We start from the raw sequence: 17145 nt of genomic DNA on the forward strand, positions 1-17145 counted from the left end.
TTTGGAAAATTTAAAAAAAAAATGAGAGGGGAGGATTTCCAGCCACCCACTCCCTTCCCTTTTAGTCGCCTTCTACGACACGCAGGGAATACGTGGGAAGTACTCTTTCTCCCCTATCCCCAGGGATAATATATATATATATATATATATATATTCAAATAACCTTACCAACCAGTCAACAATACAGTCACCTCCTTTTTTAATAAATTCCACTGCAATACCATCCAAACCCGCTGCCTTGCCGGCTTTCATCTCCCGCAAAGCTTTTACTACCTCTTCTCTGTTTACCAAATCATTTTCCCTAACCCTCTCACTCTGCAAACCACCTTGACCAAAACACCCTATATCTGCCACTCTATCATCAAACACATTCAACAAACCTTTAAAATACTCACTCCAACTCCTTCTCACATCACCACTACTTGTTATCACCTCCCCATTAGCCCCCTTCACTGAAGTTCCTATTTGCTCCCTTGTCTTTTTATTCTCCCTAAAATTTAATGATACTCTCTCACCCTAACTCTCATTTGCCCTCGTTTTCACCTCTGGCACCTTTCTCTTGACCTCCTGCCTCTCTCTTTTATACATCCACTCATTTGCATTTTTTCCCTGCAAAAATCGTCCATATGCCTCTCTCTTCTCTTTCACTAATAATCTTACTTCTTCATCCCACCACTCACTACCCTTTCTAATCTGCCCAACTCCCACGCTTCTCGTACCACAAGCATCTTTCGTGCAAGCCATCACTGCTTCCCTAAATACATCCCATGTGGGTAGGTTGGGCCATTCTTTCGTCTGTTTCCTTGCGCTACCTCGCTAACGCGGGAGACAGCAACAACGTATAATAAAAAAAAATAATAAAATACAAATTACGTTTGAAAATGGTGGCAATAACACCCCTCCATTCATCACCAGCCAGGTCTGAAGAGAGTAAATTAGGAGGAGGAGCATGAGAAGGGGTAGGGTGCAGAAAATAACAGCAGAAAGGAAGAGAAGAGAGAGAGTGAGAGAGGCATATAAAAGAACTGGAAATTATGGGTAAAGAAATACAAAAGAAAATAATGTAGAATATCACCTAAAAGACAAAAAATATGACTGGCATGTGCTTTAACCCTTAAATGCCATACGTCAACAAATATATACTTCTTAAGCTGGCACTGGGAAACATTATCAAAATTTTGGGACTGGCTTTGCATGACATCTAAGTGTTGCCTTGATCACTATAGGTGCTTTCTTCAGAGACTAACACACTCTGAAAGTGATTCTGAAGTGTAAATACATATGTAAATGAATGCAGATAAATGTGCATGATGTGTGTAAACATACATGTAAATTTGTAAATAGTAACCAAATAACAAGTATTATTTAGTGACTCTGCATCATAAGGCTCCCCCTTAATCTTTCAAACCAACATAAAAGTTCAAAGTACTAGTAGCTGTAAATGTGTTCCTGCAGCATTGCAGCAGCCAGGAATTTTTACCCTATCTTTGGATTCCTTCCCCCAAGATGGAGACTCCTCAATATCTTGGGCAAGGGTTTTTCTTGGTATATGACACCAGTACAGGGCAGATTCATCAGCAATATACATTTGTTCTGGGGCTAAGTTTTCCACTGCCACTAACTTTGCAAATTCATCCACAAACTTTGTCGCAGCTTTCATGTCAGCACTATGTTTTTCACTGCACATACTATGTACTGAAATTCCATCCTTGCCAATATTCAGTCATAGTCTAGTTTTAGTTCTCTATGAAAAACTTTGGCTTACTCGATAAGCATCTCCCCAGAAATTCTTACACCTTCATTACTTCTGAGCTTAAACCACCTTAAAAGTGCACTATCTAATTCTGTACACCTGGCACCTTTCAAAGTTTTCCGAAACTTTAAACTTTTCCAGCTCTCATTTTCAGCAAAAAACTTAAAAATCTGCTCCTTTTGTTTCTTTAAGTCATACACAGTTGATGATCCAATCTCATAGTACTCACACAAAGCCTTTACAGAAGTTCCTTTATCTAATTTTTTTGGTAACTCCACCTTTTCAAGCACAGATAATGATTTATGCTTACGCTATTTAGCACTAGCACCATCTTCTGCGCCTCTTGGTCTCTTGAGTGACATCCTGAAGGGCTAAAATACAGCTGAATGTAAGACATTAACAGGACTGTTAATTAGCTTAGCTGCAATGTAAACAGACTTTGGTGCCTTAGCTCTGTTGACAGCACTGCCTTAGTGGCAGATCCACAAACTAATGGTGGTAGATTCAAAAAGTGCCAGACCAAAGAGCACCAGGTAAGAGAGGTACAAGTCTGACAAAGAACTTTCTGATGTCCTGCAAGGGCAATAAATCATGACAGATGAGAATGTAAAGAAGAGTACATTCAGGCTCTGCAGATGATATGAGAGAGTAAAACAGTGGAAAATGAGGAAGACCATGGATAAATGCAAAGAGATCTGGATATAAACTGGGCATAAGATAGCTGAATGAGGTTCACTGGAGAGGAATTTCAGCAAATAAGTCATGAGAAAATGAAAAATATTTTGTCATCTGCATACATTGGCCCTAAAGAAATGAGTGAAGGTAACTTCAAGGATTAGGAAATCATTCTAAAAACAAAAATATTTATTTCAGAGACACTTATAACATTCTCAAGCCAAATAATGGGTGGTAACAGGAAATGTTGCAGGCCAAACAATGCATGATAAGATACTACGAAATTATGCAACAGGAAACACTTATGAAAATGTTTAATGTATATATATGAAAAGTAAAACTGAATGGTCAACAGTTAAGAAAACAAATAAACAAATCAGAGAAAATATTTAAGCAAAATGAAGTAAAGAAACCAGAGAAAATAGAAATCTTACATGTAAAGTCAATGGACTAGAATACAAGAACTACCACAAAAAACTGAAGACTTGAATTCTATTTAGTAGTTTTGAAAGATGTAGAGGAAGATATGTGACACAGAAATATAACTCCAGCAACATACAAAATGTATAGGAGCAACATTCTAAACCCAAAAACAACCCAGCTAGATACAAAATCATTAAATACCTGGAAACATATCAAAATGGCAATGGATGAAAATATATGAATGCTTAGCTAAGAAAATAGAGAACTCATTTAATGAAATACCAAGATTACTAAGTAATTAACATGGAAACTAAAGAAACATTCAAAAAGAGACTACTCTCAGTTGAAGACAAACCTCAAATAGAAAACAGTGTCAAACATAGAATCATACAACAATCATGATATGTGATGACTATGGGAAGACAATTCTAGAGTAATTTATTTGATTTGTGCTGGTAACCCCAGCAAATTTATTGTGCATCCCATGCTCATCCTGTGAGTGGTAGCACAAAAGGATTACAGGGGTCACAAAGGGTCTTAATTCAGACCCCAGGTGGATATTACATAAGATGTTACAATGCAAAACAGGTATCTCATTACATATATTACATACAGTTTCAGATGGTAAGTTTTGCTGACTAGATGCAAAAAGTGTATCTTGTTATGAACAAGGTGTTGGGACATTTCTTGCAGGGATTATTTAGATCTATCCCTAAAAGGATTTTTTTTTCACATTCTAAGACGTAGTGTTCTAGTTTGTGTCCAAATCTTTGACCACAAACTTTACAATTCACATGATTAACACCTCCTGATAGGCCAAAGCACCAATGTTACCTATAGCCTAGCCTTAGTCAAGCAGTTACATCATGCAATCTGCTACATCTAATTACTTTCTCCATATAATGTTCTACTTTACACATTTCATAGTGATGGAAAATGTTTCTACCTGTGCTTGTCTGAACTTGTTTTCGTGCTTCAAAGAGGTCAGTTAGTTCCTTTCTAATTCCAGTTCTGAGGCCTCTAATTGACAATCCAATGTTTTCAATATCACCTTTACAAAGTGCAAGTTTGGCTAAAGCCTAAACTACAGATTCCAAGATTTAATATTGCAAAATTCACTACAGATGTCCAAAATGGTAACAATACCAAATAATTATTGTCTATTAAATGTTACTTTCAACTACCACAAACACATTAAAAATCCTGCTGAGAAAAAACAACTATGCCTTTTTCTGTCCTCACTATTCTAGTTGACAACACTAAGAATACTGGACTGATCATTTTAATTTTCTAAGGCACATAAGTAGAGGTCTAAAACAGTGCTCATGGAATTGATTTAACTTTTGGTAGCCGATTGCAATTAAGTTCAACTTTAACAGCAAGTTAACATTACTGTATTTCTTTCTTCATTGGCAAACAGTGTACCTCGTAGCTGCATATTCAGCTAGGAAATCTATCTTCACTGTCCAGTATTCAAGCTTCAGAGATATTGGTAGTTTTCCTCCTGCAACAATAAACAAGCTGGTGAAATTTCTCCAGAAGTTCCTCTGGTCTTTTCTTGTGACACAGTCACTGTCTAATTGACTTCCCTAATTATATCACTTTTAAATGTCTTACATAGACATGTTTTGGCATTTGTAATGGTAATATGAGTATTTTCACTAGTTTGTTAGAGATTAAGGCACTAAATTTTGCAGGAAAGGATCAGGTTTATACATAGTAGTTCATTTTAATTCCTGTTATATAATGATCAAGACCCAAATAAACTGATGTGTTATGTAACTGACATGCTGAGGATCTGAGTTTTCAAGCAAAATTTTCATTGCTACTCTTCATCTGTCAGATGGAAAATCAGAGTAATTCAAATTCTACTACTTTGAAGAATAGCAACAGATGGAAGGGAACTTCTATACGTGATTATTTTTCACAACTTTTTGAAACCTCAGGAGAGCCGGGGCCTGGGCCAAGAGAAGGACTCGCCTGGTTACACAGGCTAAAGAAATGATCAGACGGTAAGACCAACTGTACAATTTGTGTGGAAAATGACCAATGTCCAACTGTTATTTTGTACACTGCATTAGTACATGTGTGCACAATGAGTACACTATATAATGAACAGTGCAACCCTGTAAACTTCCCATACATTATACACACAATACATGTACAATACATGAACATATGACCAGAATTTCAAAAAAATTCATTTTACTATGAAAAATCGTACTGCTATATCTAGCTTGAAAACGTAATAAATACAGCAAAAATTTAATGGTTGGCAGGTTTGCAGCAATAACAGCAACAACAACAACAACCCATTCAGCTTGAAAAAAGAAAGTAATCAATACAGCAAAAAATTAATGGTTGCCATGTCTGCAGTAATAATAGCACCAACAACCCATTCTCCAGAAATGATGGGCTTAAACAGGAAAAAGGGAACAGCATCACTACCCCTTGCTTCAGCATGGTACTGCCAGGAAAACATACAAAAAAAAAAGGCCACATTTGTTCACACTCAGTCTCCAGCTGTCATGTGTAATGCCTGAAACCATAGCTCCTTAATGGGATGGCCTTCATTAAGGCCTCAGCTGCCTGTGCCATCCCAGCTCACAAAAAAATGGAGGAAAATACAGATACAAGTCGACCTTAACAGGATCACATTTTATCTACTGGTTTTTCTTTATATTTTCCTGTCTGTGATTTGTTACTATTTGCTTTTGAAGATGTGTTGAAATATATGATATTACGAATTTCGTATGTAATGGACCTGACATGTAATACAATACATCAATAATTTCATATTGCACTTGTTTTTGGTAGCATGGAGTAGAACGAATAAAGACTACTGTACTACTACCACTATAGTCATGGTAAAGCACTCTACAATTACAGTGTCAAAAAGGTGAGTAAATATTACATATTCTTTATAATAATTCAACAATTTTATATTTTACAATAGTGTTCACTGTATAAGAAAATGGCTCACAGGTTACATTCAATTTAACAGACTTTCAGCATTAACAGACACCCCTTCCACTATTAATCCATTAAACTGAAGGTTTACTGTATACTATATAATTCTGTTGTCACACTTGTTTGCCATTTCCCACATTGGCAAGGTAGTACCAGGAACAGACAAAGAAAGGCATCATTCGCTGACACCCATTCTCTTGATGTCGTGTAATCTACTGAAACTACTGCCCCATATCAACCAAAGGGCTCCATGGACCTATACTGGTTCCCCTGGATGATTCATATACTTTGGTTTAGTCCACTGACAGCATGTTGACCACCATATACTGCATCAATTCCTCAATCCCATAAGCATCTTTTGTTCTGCAAGTTCAAGCCCCGAGCACTCAAAATTTTTTTCACTCCATCTTTCCATCATCAGTTTAGTCTCTCCCTTTTCCCCTCCACTTCTGACACATACATAGACTTTATCAACCGCTTCTCACTCATTCTCTACATACGTATCTTCAGCCACATCCTTATTAACACATCTCTTACCATATTATTATTCACACGATCCATCATATACTGCCTTCAAGCATTCATTTCCAACACATTCTCATCTATAGCCTCTGCCTCACATCCATACAATATTGCTGGGGCTACTACAGGTACACCACCAATTTTCTGGTACTTTTGGTTCCAAAGCCTTGCTGGATTAATTATTTTGCCAGACCAACCATGGTCACGTAATAATAATTCATCAACATACCTCTAACCCACTATTCATACATCTCCCATGTGTCTTAAGTATACCATGGACTGCTAGAATTTAAACAAATATTATATGTAACATAAACACAACTAAAATACAGGTACTTGTACAAAAGTACATTAGTGAAACAAGATTACAGGTATTAATTAAACAAGATTAAACAAAAAGTAAATGCAAATTTATCAATTTCTTGGAGAAGCTCGGTTGTAATCCAGCCATTTTTATCTGCATGGTATGTTACTGGGTAAACTATAATACTTTTCAAGGCCCTGGGACATTTTCCTATCACCAAGGGTTTACATCTGTGCTTACCTGCTGCGTTTGAGCACCCTAAGATGGTAAGTTTGTTATATTGTTTGAATCCTGTGGGGTCTTTTACGTCATCTGTTGATACTGTTTTCCTACGTGTGCATCGCCTGAATAATGCAGTTTTGTCTGCATCATACACCTGCTCAGGACTGAGGTGCTCGTCAGCTACGAGTTTCGCAAATTCGTCCACACACTCGGCAGCTCCGTGGTTTACAGACCGCTTTTCTCGGCACATTTTACTCAAGGAAATTCCATGACGCTTCTTGAATCTTTGAAGCCATCCTTCACTATAGTCACACTCATGTTGTAATTTAAGTTCTTCATGGAACAACTTAGCCTGGTCCATTATCATGCTCCCTGTCAAGTCCACTCCATCACGCCGACGCTGTCGAAACCATTCCATCATCACTCGATCGTGCTCAGTGCTCTTACCATCTTTCATAGTTTTTCTCATCATCATTTGCTTCCTGGAATCGCAGTCTGCATAGAATTTCAATATTTTCTCCCTTTGCTTCTTTATATCATAAACAGTTGATGAACCAATACTATAGACGTCACACAGCTTACGCACCGAAACACCATGGTCCATTTTTTTCAACAGTTCTACTTTATCTTGGATCGATATGGACTGGTGTTTACGTCTGACACTCTCATATGTCTTAGAAGCCATAGCTAGGGTTAAATTTAAGCAAAATAAGCAAAGAATCTCAGAATTGCCGTATCACCAAGTGCAGTGTAAAGAATGTAAATAAGCGCGCCCTAGACCACGCCATCTGTGGCCGCCCAGTAAACTAGTCTAGTGGCCGCGGTAATTTCAAGTTCCCTCACGTAATTTTGTCCGGACTAAAGGTGCCAAATTAGTTGCCGGAAACTCGGTGGTGTACCTGTATACCTTTAAATACCCATTTTTGCTCTCCCAGATAATGACCTTACTTTCCATATATTCCTATGTGCTTCCAGAACCTTCGCCCCCTCACCCACCCTAAGACTTGATTCCGCTTCAATAGTTCCATACGCTACGTCCAATTTTAGATATCTAAAACACCCCATTTCCAGATTTCCTCCATTTAAACTCACACCCCAATTAACCTGTCCGTATGCAGTGCCAAACCTAATTATCTTGCTTTTGTTCACATAAACTCTCAACTTCCACCTTTCTTACCCTCCCAAACTCAGACACTACAACTCACTTACTTCCCATGAGCCATCTTCTCATTATAATGCATACTCACCCCTCTATCCAAGACCCTTGTATTTACCTCCCTCCTCATCCTATCCATAAACAAACTAAACATTTCCTCTCACATGATATATATATTACACAGTCCACAAGGTGGCATTCTATCAACTCTGTCATATGCTTTCTCCAGATCCAAGAATGCCATACAAAAATCATTGTTCCTCTATTTTCACATAAAAAAAAACCTAATCCACACATCCTCTACCATGTATCCTGTAATCACATTTTTAAAGATGACTGAAATGGTACAAGCAACTGAATCCCTATTCAAGGCAAACTAATTAATATATATATCATATTTCTATATTTATATCATACTTTGTCACTGTCTCCCGCATTAGTGAGGTAGCACAAGGAACCAGATGAAAGAATGGTCCAACCCACCCACATACGCACACACACACACATATATATATATATATATATATACCGGGGTTGACGTGCTGTCAGTGGATTGAATCAGGGCATGTGAAGCGTCTGGGGTAAACCATGGAAAGCTGTGTAGGTATGTATATTTGCGTGTGTGGACGTATGTATGTATATACATGTGTATGGGGTGGGTTGGGCCATTTCTTTCATCTGTTTCCTTGCGCTACCTCGCAAACGCAGGAGACCGGAAAAAAAAAAATATTATATATATATATATATATATATATATATATATATATATATTTATATAGATAGAGATACTCTGTGGAAGGTATTAAGAATATATGGTGTGGGAGGCAAGTTGTTAGAAGCAGTGAAAAGTTTTTATCGAGGATGTAAGGCATGTGTACGTGTAGGAAGAGAGGAAAGTGATTGGTTCTCAGTGAATGTAGGTTTGCGGCAGGGGTGTGTGATGTCTCCATGGTTGTTTAATTTGTTTATGGATGGGGTTGTTAGGGAGGTGAATGCAAGAGTTTTGGAAAGAGGGGCAAGGATGAAGTCTGTTGGGGATGAGAGAGCTTGGGAAGTGAGTCAGTTGTTGTTCGCTGATGATACAGCGCTGGTGGCTGATTCATGTGAGAAACTGCAGAAGCTGGTGACTGAGTTTGGTAAAGTGTGTGAAAGAAGAAAGTTAAGAGTAAATGTGAATAAGAGCAAGGTTATTAGGTACAGTAGGGTTGAGGGTCAAGTCAATTGGGAGGTGAGTTTGAATGGAGAAAAACTGGAGGAAGTGAAGTGTTTTAGATATCTGGGAGTGGATCTGGCAGCGGATGGAAACATGGAAGCGGAAGTGGATCATAGGGTGGGGGAGGGGGCAAAAATTCTGGGAGCCTTGAAGAATGTGTGGAAGTCGAGAACATTATCTCGGAAAGCAAAAATGGCTATGTTTGAAGGAATAGTGGTTCCAACAATGTTGTATGGTTGCGAGGCGTGGACTATGGATAGAGTTGTGCGCAGGAGGATGGATGTGCTGGAAATGAGATGTTTGAGGACAATGTGTGGTGTGAGGTGGTTTGATCGAGTAAGTAACGTAAGGGTAAGAGAGATGTGTGGAAATAAAAAGAGCGTGGTTGAGAGAGCAGAAGAGGGTGTTTTGAAGTGGTTTGGTCACATGGAGAGAATGAGTGAGGAAAGATTGACCAAGAGGATATATGTGTCGGAGGTGGAGGGAACGAGGAGAAGAGGGAGACCAAATTGGAGGTGGAAAGATGGAGTGAAAAAGATTTTGTGTGATCGGGGCCTGAACATGCAGGAGGGTGAAAGGAGGGCAAGGAATAGAGTGAATTGGAGCGATGTGGTATACCGGGGTTGACGTGCTGTCAGTGGATTGAATCAAGGCATGTGAAGCATCTGGGGTAAACCATGGAAAGCTGTGTAGGTATGTATATTTGCGTGTGTGGACGTATGTATATACATGTGTATGGGGGTGGGTTGGGCCATTTCTTTCGTCTGTTTCCTTGCGCTACCTCGCAAACGTGGGAGACAGCGACAAAGCAAAAAATATATATATATATATATATTTTTTTTTTCAAACTATTCGCCATTTCCCGCGTTAGCGAGGTAGCGTTAAGAACAGAGAACTGGGCCACTGAGGGAATATCCTCACCTGGCCCCCTTCTCTGTTCCTTCTTTTGGAAAATTAAAAAAAATTGAGAGGGGAGGATTTCCAGCCCCCCGCTCCCTCCCCTTTTAGTCGCCTTCTACGACACGCAGGGAATACGTGGGAAGTATTCTTTCTCCCCTATCTCCAGGGATAATATATATATATATATATTATCCCTGGGGATAGGGGAGAAAGAATACTTCCCACGTATTCCCTGCATGTCGTAAAAGGCGACTAAAAGGGGAGGGAACGGGGGCTGGAAACCCTCCCCTCTTTTTTTTTTCTTTTTAATTTTCCAAAAGAAGGAACACAAAAGGGGGCCAGGTGAGGATATTCCCTCAGAGGCCCAGTCCTCTGTTCTTAACGCTACCTTGCTAACGCGGGAAATGGCGAATAGTTTGAAAGAAAAGAAAGATATATGTACACACACACACACATATACATGCCTATACATTTCAACGTATACATATATATACATATACATATATATGCTTCCTTTATTCATTCCCATCGCCACCCTGCCACACATGAAATGACACCCTCCTCCCCCTGCATGCACACGAGGTAGCGCTAGGAAAAGACAACAAAAGCCACATTCGTTCACACTCAGTCTCTAGCTGTCATGTATAATGCACCAAGACCACAGCTCCCTTTCCCCTTTAGTCACCTTCTACAACACACGGGGAATGTGTGGGAAGTATTTTTTCTCCCCTATCCCCAGGGATAGATATCAATTCTTTTTCATCTACAAATATTTTTTCATTCTTACACTTTTTTTGCTGTTGTATTTACCCAATTATACCAATTTGCTGATAATATCCTTTTCATTATGATATAATATTCCATTATTTGCAACAAAATACTCATTTAACAATACATGAAAAAAACAAACAGAAAAGAAAAGTGCCTGATCTGCAAAAATACACAGATACAAAATAGTTGATGTTCATCTGCTGAAAGCAACAGGTTCATGAGAAATATTTAACAACACCTCACTAAGTTCTTACACTGAAAAGTTTCAAACATTTGTTTCTATAAATTGTAAAATGTCATGCATTAGCTCAGAGGATGATGGAGGATAATAAAGATATAGAGAAAGGTCTAGTATTGTTTACACTGCAATACCCCAACATGTAAAAATCACAATTACTCATTGGCCATATGCCAAGAATTCAAAAATCTAATAAGCAATCATGACCAAAATTTGTAAACCCAATGTATGATGGAATAGTATAAATAAGTTTTGTTGAAGCCAGAACAGGATGTGACATCAGAGCGATAAAAAGATAACTAAAATGACTTTTTCTGTTAAAGGAAAGAATAACAATGATTTGAACTGTAAATTTCTCTTCTGATTTCAAATAGAAATCACATGGTTTGAACATATTTAAATCAGAGTAACCTTGTACAGTAAAAACTGTACATTTCAAATGTCAAATAGAGTTTCATGTCAAATTGAGTGAAAAAGAGGGTGAGATGCAAGTGAGGGAAACTGTCTTGTTTTGTTCCACTAATAGACTAATTCAACTTGCAAAAGGTTTTTAAGAGATGGGAACATGGTAAAATAAAATTAGAAAATAAATTTCAACTTACCCAAAACAGGTAGGCTGGCAGCCTCCTCCTTTGTGTTGATGCTTTGAAGATTTTGCTGTTTCCTAAATCTTTCTAACCATCCCTTACTAGCACGAAATGGTTCAGTGGTAGATGAGGTACCAGTTCTCTGCTCCAGCTGTTGGTACAGCTGTAGGGCCTTCTCTCTGATGCTGAAAGAACTGATGGGGACTTGTTTCTCATCCAGATCTTTTAGCCATACTGACAGCATCTTCTCCATCTTTTCTAACAGTTGATTTGTCCCATGGAATGCAGACTTAGCAGAATCTGGTGAAGTTCCAGTAATAGCTGCCTTAATCTTGTCAGCATTTTTCTGTATGGTGTGAATGCTGGACTCATTCACACCGTAACTTCGAGCTATGCTGGCAGGACGCACCCCTTCCTCCAACTTCATTATTATGGCTAATGTTTCTCCCTGTGTAAAAACCTTCTTCCTCTTGGTAGGCATTTCCTAAGCAAGGTATCAACAAAGTATTTAGGTCACAAAATGCTAAATGTTAAGAATAAGAGTCCCATGATGAAAAATATCAAGAGTCTAACACAAGGTGTGTAAACTAAAAGTGCAGTAAACTGCTGTTCACTCAATAAGAACCCCTTGATGAATGATGGTTAGCTGGACTAACTACCCAACATGCCCCACTGTGGATTGTGCACGCTTTGAACTGATAATAAAACCACATAACTACTTATCTTCAAAACACACGTAGGGGTCTGTTATAAAAAAAAAAAGTTTGCAATTATGAAACCATGCACCTTGATTTGCACAAATGGTGGATTGAATGTTGAGTGAGAATAGTTTTATACTATTTCTAATGAACAGTAAACTGTCACACCATTATCTGGATAATCACTGACCCCTTCACTCCTAACTTGGGGGTTCTTTCAAACCCTGTAAATCTAAGTTTTTCGAGTTTAAAAAAAATCATTCAACCCTAAAATTTCACACAAATTCATATGACAATGAAAAATATTTACTTCAAAATATATTTTGTCCACTACATTCACTCTAACAATTTATTAATATTTAGAAGAAATTTCAGCACAAGCCCAAAAAAGTGCACACGTTAGGACAGAGTGAATGTCAAGTGGAACGAGTGTCAAGCGAGTTGCACATGCACATTTTATTGTTTATTTCACCCATATCAAAAATTGATTACTAATCATTGCCATGTTTTACACAATAAATCTTTTCTTGTTTTCACAAATCTGATTCACTGATAAGTTTTTCATTACAAAATTATGTTTGTAAAATTACCAACTGCACCAGTCAGATGCAAGGCTGTCAAGGTCAGGTAGGCACAAGCAACAATGTCCTTAAAATCAATCTCAACTCAACAGGTCAGGTAGGCACAAGCAACACTGTCCTTAAAATCAATCTCAACACAATCTAAATACAGATCATCATTGTCAAGTAATTCAGGATCACCTTCAGCCTGGTCCTCTAGATCTAGCGAAAAGCTAATCAATTTTCTTCCTTGAAAACTCATTAGAATGTGTTGTCATCGACAAGGCTAGAGGATGATTGGGTGTGGGGAGATATTATCATGCCATATTAATTTATCAAGCACGCTTAGCTCGGAGGAAGGCCTTGAAAGAGAGGCACTTAACCTATTTATCTATTTATCGTACTTTGTCACTCTCTCCCACGTTAGCAAGGTAGCGCAAGGAAACAGACAAAAGAATGGCCCAACCCACCCACATACACATGTATATATATAAATGCCCACACATGCACATAGACATACCTATACACTTCAACATATATGCACATATACATACACAGACACACACATATATACACATGTACATATTCATACTTGCTGCCTTCATCCATTCCCGTCGCCACCCTGCCACACATGAAATGGCATCCTCCTTCCCCCCACGCGTGCAAGGTAGCGCTAAGAAAAGACAACAAAGGCCACATTTGTTCACTCTCAGTCTAGGTGTCATGTGTAATGCATCGAAACCACAGCTCCCTTTGCACATCCAGGCCCCACAAAACTTTCCATGGTTTACTTCAGATGCTTCACATGCCCTAGTTCAATCCATTGACAGCATGTCCACTCCAGTATACCACATCGTTCCAATTAACTCTATTTCTTGCATGGCTTTCACACTCCTGTATGTTCAGGCCCTGATCGCTCAAAATCTTTTTCACTCCATCCTTTCACCTCCAATATGATCTCCCACTTCTCCTCATTCCCTCCACCTCTGACACATATATCCTCTTTGTCAATCTTTCCTCACTCATTCTCTCTATGCATGCATAGTGCCACTGTACAAAGGCAAAGGGAATATAGGTGAGAGTTCAAATTACAGAGGTATAAGTTTGTTTGAGTACTCCTGGGAAATTATATGGGAAGGTATTGAATGAGAGGGTAAAGGAATGTACAGAGCATCAGATTGGGGTATAGCAGTGTGGTTTTGGATGTGGTAGAGGATGTGTGGATCACATGTTTGCTTGGAAGAATGTATGTGAGAAGTACTTCGAAAAACACATGGGTCTGTATGTAGCATTCATGGATCTGGAGAAGGCATATGATAGAGTGGAGAGAGATGCTCTGTGGAAGGAATCAAGAGTATATGGTGTGGGAGGTAAGTTGCTGGAAGCAGTGAAAAGTTTTTATCAAGGATGTAAGGCATGTGTACGAGTAGGAAGAAAGGAAAGTGACTGGTTCTCTGTGAATGTCAGTTTGTGGCAGGGGTGCGTGATGTCTCCATGGTTGTTTAATTTGTTTATGGATGGGGTTGTTAGGGAGGTGAATGCAAGAGTTTTGGAGTGATGGGCAAGTATGCAGTCTGTTGTAGATGAGAGGGCTTACGAAGTGAGTCAGATGTTGTTCGCTGACAATACAGCGCTGATGGCTGATTCAGGTAAGAAACTGCAGAACGTGGGGACTGAGTTTGGTAAAGTGCGTGAAAGAAGAAAGCTGAGAGTAAATGTGAATAAGAGCAAGGTTATTTGGTTCAGTAGGATTAAGGGACAAGTTAACTGGGAGGCAAGTTTGAATAGAGAAAATTTAGAGGAAGTGAAGTGTTTTAGATGCTGGGAGTGGATTTAGCAGCTGATGGAACCACAGAAGCAGAAGTGAGTCACAGGGTGGGGGAGGGGGCGAAAATTCTGGGAGCACTGAAGAATGTGTGGAAGGTGAGAACTTTTTCTTGGAGCAAAAATGGTTATGTTTGAAGAAATAGTGGATCAAACAACGTTATGTGGTTGCAAGGCATGGGCTGTACATAAAGGGTTGTGGGGAGGAGGGTGGATGTGTTGGAACCGAGATGTTTGAGGACAATGTGTGGTGTAAGGTAGTTTGACTGAATAAGTAATAATAGGGTAAGAGAGATATGTGGTAATAAAAAGTGTGGTTGAGAGAGCAGAAAAGGCCTATTGTAATGGTTTGGTCACATGGAGAGAATGAGTGAGGAAAGATTGACAAAGAGGATATATGTGTCAGTGGTCAATGGAACGAGAAGTGGGAGACCAAATTGGAGGTGGAAGGATGGAGTGAAAAAGATTTAGAGTGATCGGAGCCTGAACATATAGGAGGGTGAAAGGCGTGCAAGGAACAGAGTGAATTGGAACAATGTGGTATGCTGGGGTCGACGTGCTGTCAATGGATTGAATCAGGGCATGTAAAGCTTTGTGGGGCCTAGATATGGAAAGGGAGCTGTGGTTTACGTGCATTAAACATGACAACTAGAGACTGAGTGTGAATGAATGTGGCCTTTGTTGTCTTTTCCTAGCACCATCTTGCACGTGCACAGGGGGAGGGGGGTGCTTTTCATGTGGGGCAGGGTGTCAACAGGAGTGGATGAAGAAAGCAAGTATGAATATGTACATCTGCATATATGTATATGTGTATGTATATGTATGTATATGCTGAAATGTATAGGTAATGTATAAGTGCATGTGTGGGTGTGTAAGCATATACATGTGTATGTGGGTAGGTTGGGCCATTTTTTCGTCTATTTCCTTGTGCTACCTTGCTAACACAGGAGACAGCTACAAAGTATAATAAATATACAATAAATATACATATAGATATAAATATATATATATCTTTCTTTTTCTTTCATACTATTCGCCATTTCCCGCGTTAGCAAGGTAGCATTAAGAACAGAGGACTGGGCCTTTGAGGGAATATCCTCACCTGGCCCACTTCTCTGTTGCTTCTTTTGGTTAAATTAAAAGAAAAAAAAAAAAAAAATGAAAGGGGAGGATTTCCAGCCACCCGCTCCCTCCCCTTATAGTCGCCCTCTACGACACGCAGGGAATACATGGGAAGTATTCTTTCTCCCCTATCCCCAGGGATAATATATATATATATATATATATATTCCCTGGGGATGGGGGAGAAAGAACACTTCCCACGTATTCCCTGCGTGTCGTAGAAGGCGACTAAAAGGGAAGGGAGCGGGGGGCTGGAAATCCTCCCCTCTCGTTTTTTTTTTTTTTTTAATTTTCCAAAAGAAGGAACAGAGAAGAGGGCCAGGTGAGGATATTCCCTCAAAGGCCCAGTCCTCTGTTCTTAACGCTACCTCGCTATCACGGGAAATGGCGAATAGTATGAAAAAAAAAAAAGAATATATATATATATATATATATATATATATATATATATATATATATATATATATATATATATATATATATGTGAAGCGTCTGGGGTAAACCATGGAAGGCTGTGTAGGTATGTATATTTGCGTGTGTGGACGTGTGTATGTACATGTGTATGGGGGGGGTTGGGCCATTTCTTTCGTCTGTTTCCTTGCGCTACCTCGCAAACGCGGGAGACAGCGACAAAGTATAAAAAAAAAAAAAAAAAAAATATATATATATATATATATATATATATATATATATATATTTTTTTGTTTTTCTTTTTTGCTTTGTCGCTGTCTCCCGCGTTTGCGAGGTAGCACAAGGAAACAGACGAAAGAAATGGCCCAACCCACCCCCATACACATGCCTTGATTCAATCCACTGACAGCACGTCAACCCCGGTATACCACATCGCTCCAATTCACTCTATTCTTTGCCCTCCTTTCACCCTCCTGCATGTTCAGGCCCCGATCACACAAAATCTTTTTCACTCCATCTTTCCACCTCCAATTCGGTTTCCCTCTTCTCCTCGTTCCCTCCACCTCCGACACATATACCCTCTTGGTCAATCTTTCCTCACTCATTCTCTCCATGTGACCAAACCATTTCAAAACACCCTCTTCTGCTCTCTCAACCACGCTCTTTTTATTTCCACACATCTCTCTTACCCTTATGTTACTTACTCGATCAAACCACCTCACACCACACATTGTCCTCAAACATCTTATTTCCAGCACATCCATCCTCCTGCGCACAACTCTATCCATAGCCCACG

The 17145-nt window shown here is 39.1% G+C and overlaps 1 protein-coding gene across 10 annotated transcripts in view; it reads right to left on the minus strand.

Annotated features, from left to right (window-relative positions):
* LOC139758482 (uncharacterized) overlaps positions 1–17145 on the minus strand; it is a 102776-nt gene that overhangs the window by 46649 nt on the left and 38982 nt on the right. For 8 of the 10 annotated variants that reach the window (XM_071679964.1, XM_071679957.1, XM_071679959.1 and 5 more), the window contains one exon: positions 11750–12218. In XM_071679964.1, coding sequence (XP_071536065.1) covers positions 11750–12215 — 466 coding nt within the window. In that variant the 5' untranslated portion in view covers positions 12216–12218. Of the gene's footprint in view, positions 1–6887; positions 7640–11749; positions 12219–17145 lie in introns of those variants that run through there. The other 2 variants (XM_071679958.1, XM_071679960.1) reach the window with 2 other exon arrangements.

Source organism: Panulirus ornatus, chromosome 30 (assembly GCF_036320965.1).
Source record: "Panulirus ornatus isolate Po-2019 chromosome 30, ASM3632096v1, whole genome shotgun sequence".
Lineage (NCBI taxonomy): Eukaryota > Metazoa > Arthropoda > Malacostraca > Decapoda > Palinuridae > Panulirus > Panulirus ornatus.